General features: G+C 36.9%; 1 protein-coding gene across 1 annotated transcript; it reads left to right on the top strand.

Moving 5' to 3' along the window:
• Nucleotides 1–352: 352 nt before the first annotated feature.
• LOC147847206 (uncharacterized) lies at nt 353–2,662 on the top strand. Its single transcript, XM_087339446.1, has 3 exons — nt 353–603; nt 1,506–1,596; nt 2,165–2,662. Exons 1-3 carry the CDS (start codon nt 547–549, stop codon nt 2,323–2,325), a joined length of 309 nt encoding a protein of 102 aa, XP_087195572.1. The 5' UTR covers nt 353–546; the 3' UTR covers nt 2,326–2,662.
• The last annotated feature ends 324 nt before the right edge of the window (nt 2,663–2,986 follow it).

The raw sequence follows: 2,986 nt of genomic DNA, 5'->3' as shown, positions 1-2,986 counted from the left end.
GTTTGTCCTTTTTTGTGCTTTTGCGGGGCGAAAGCATTGGATGGCGCAAGCAATGAGGGCTTCCTGGGGCATGAAGGAGGATGGGTCAATTTTGTGGGCAAGCGAGGGGACCGGCACACGGGGCAAGACTGCCCCAGGCGGACAAAGAGATGGGCGGGCGGACGGACAAACGGACGAGAAGATACACACAGACATATACAGACAGATTTTTTGATCTGTAATACAGAGTTTCATCATCATCATCATCATCATCATCATCCATCTTTATCCATCATCATCATCATCGTTGTCATCGTTTGTTTTTCTTTTGTTTTTATTTTTGTTTTTCTGTATTTTGTTTTTTTAGCCTACACTTGACGCAGCAGCTGTAGCAGTCCCGCGCGGGGGGAGGTCTCATAAGAAAAAGAAGAAGAAGGATTCCTTTCGATTACCGCGAAATTCCTCCTCCTCCCCGTCAGAGACTCGCCGATTCTTCGCCGTCTTTCTTTCTTCCTTTGGTTTCTTCTTCTTCTTCTTCTGCTGCTGACAGTTGTCTCTCTCTCTCTGATGGGACAGACATTTCGCAAGCTTTTCGACAACATTTTCGGCAACAAGGAAATGCGGGTAAATCGATTCTTTCCTCTCTTTCTTTCCTTTTCTCGCCTTATGAAAATTTCCGAAGACAAACAGTTGTAAATACTCGATTCTGCCTTGCTTCAAAGAGCTTGTTAAGAACAAAACTGTTTCTTTGGCTCTTTGTCAATTATGTTGCTGTTTATTTGTTTATTCCTGATTGAGATGAAGTCGATGAACTTTAATCTGATCCGTCAGATCTTTCCACAGATGTGGATTTTTTCAGGGGGAAGATTCACATCAAATTTGTAAAGATTTGACATGTTGTAGAGAAACTTAACATTTGTTTGCCAATTCTTGTAGCATTTTTTTAAAAGAAATAATGTACAGTTTTTCTGAGAAACTTTGCATTTCTTTCATGGAGATTTTTCACGTTTTCATGTTGGGGATCAACATCTTGCTTTGTTTATACAGAAATGATGCTAATCTGCACTCAGTTTTTAAAACAAAACGTAGTTTTGCATAAAATTCTTGTATCCTTTTGTGTATCTGGATGGGGAAAATATTAAAATATAGTATTTTGAAATAATTTTAATCTTCATCCACACTTTTTTAAAAGAAATGTAAGAGTTTCTATCTTCACGTTGATGTTTCCTTATAAATCTGGCACTTTTGATGCCATAAAACTCCCTCTATCTTCTTTTCATCTTAAATAATGCTTTGGAGAAATGCAAGAGATGTCTCTTATGCTGAACTCTTAAATAAACTTCAGAATCAGTTATTAATTTGCAAGGTGTTACTTACCTTACAATCTAAAGCATTCTCTATGGTGAAAACCTTTCCCTTCTTTCAAACCTTAACCAAAGCATTGAAAGGAAAACACATAGAGTTTGCTGATTTCTGTATGTTGAACTCTAAACTAACTGCAGAAATGAATTAATAATCTATTTTAGGTTGTCATGCTTGGACTGGATGCAGCTGGCAAGACCACCATATTGTACAAGTTGCACATTGGGGAAATTTTATCAACTGTACCCACAATTGGTGAGTCTTTTTGCTAAGTATTTCGCTATCGTTTTATGTATAATGTCTATATAAAAGCTTTTTGTTTAAACGTATGGATAAATGCAAAATTTCCAGCAAGCCTATCATATGTAAAGAAATGCGTTTTAGACATAAAATCTTGGACCTTTTGACCTTGGGAAGTGAGATTCTGCTTTGTCATAGCTGTTAGTTTTAATGGTATATAATTTGCATCTTTTCATGGAATGAGGACATAGAGGTTTAAAAATCAAGCAAAGCATTTGCAGTGTCAACTGATGATTGATTTGTTGCCCATTAACAAAATCCTTGCTATAGTGGCTATAGGAAAACAAGAACAAAGAGAAAAATATGTGCATGGTTTTAATTCCACAGGAAAATTATAATTAATGGTGGTTCTACGTCAATATTAGTTTTGATATTGTAATAGAGCTCACGAAGGTCAACAACAGAGATATACACCTATATTTTTGCTCACTCTTTCGGCGTTATTACACACAATAAAGGCATCCAATTTTTGTTATTGTCAATTTACTGAAGTACAATGATAGATTACCATTGATTATTGCAGGTTTCAATGTGGAAAAAGTGCAATACAAGAATGTGGTTTTCACTGTTTGGGATGTAGGTGGCCAGGAAAAGTTGAGGCCTCTATGGAGACACTACTTTAACAACACTGATGGCCTGGTAACGTTCGTAATTATCCCATTTAATGCTAAAGTATTGCACTAAGATGCTTTGATGCTCTTGAAGCATGAATTAGAAAAGTCAAAAACTAATGCCAAATTTTCTTATCTAGTGTACTTGGAAGTGAGAAATTGCAACCAGTGTATAGAGGTGTTTAGGATAAGATGAGATTTGCTCATTTGGTTCATTCGGCAAATACAATTGAGCCATATGGGCACTAAATGGGGCCAAGTATCTTGTAGAGCCATTGGTAGGAATTGTCAATCTCTCTCTAAATAGAATATGTCAGGCCCCTTTTCACTCCACACCTTGCATTTTTGTATTAGGAGATATCACATGCCATCATCATGCATGATCATAACATTTTGGGTTTGGTTCTGATAGCCATTTTGGCCTCCTCAGAAATATCATTTTTGTAATCCTATAACGAGCCTGTTAACCTTGCCTATGGTATTGCTTTCTCCTTTAATATCACATTGGGAGAACTAATTATCATTAAAAATGTATTTGGGTTACTTGTTTCTCTGCGTTTTTTGCAATGCTTGATCCTCTGTGTTTTCTTCCAAATCTGATTCCCTGCATTTTCTAAATCTGTCCCTCTGTGTTTTCTGCCCAGTAGAAATTCTTGGAATCTATATTGTTCCCTTTGCTCTCAACATTTCATACCCTGTACCTGCTGTCCTAAGACACCATGGAGTCTGAATGG

Source organism: Azolla caroliniana, unplaced genomic scaffold (genome assembly GCF_043228905.1).
Source record: "Azolla caroliniana isolate FFs.n. ecotype wild unplaced genomic scaffold, voAzoCaro1.0.p SCAF_1353, whole genome shotgun sequence".
Lineage (NCBI taxonomy): Eukaryota > Viridiplantae > Streptophyta > Polypodiopsida > Salviniales > Salviniaceae > Azolla > Azolla caroliniana.
The sequence above is the reverse complement of the archived record's forward strand: the minus strand, read 5'-3'. Positions and strand labels throughout refer to the sequence as shown.

Bases quoted from the DNA above. Each gene is read 5' to 3' on its own strand.
- LOC147847206 (XM_087339446.1), top strand. From the start codon at position 547: ATGGGACAGACATTTCGCAAGCTTTTCGACAACATTTTCGGCAACAAG. The intron at 604-1,505 runs GTAAATCGATTC...AATCTATTTTAG, and splicing joins TCGGCAACAAGGAAATGCGG to GTTGTCATGCTTGGACTGGA. The intron at 1,597-2,164 runs GTGAGTCTTTTT...TGATTATTGCAG, and splicing joins ATCAACTGTACCCACAATTG to GTTTCAATGTGGAAAAAGTG.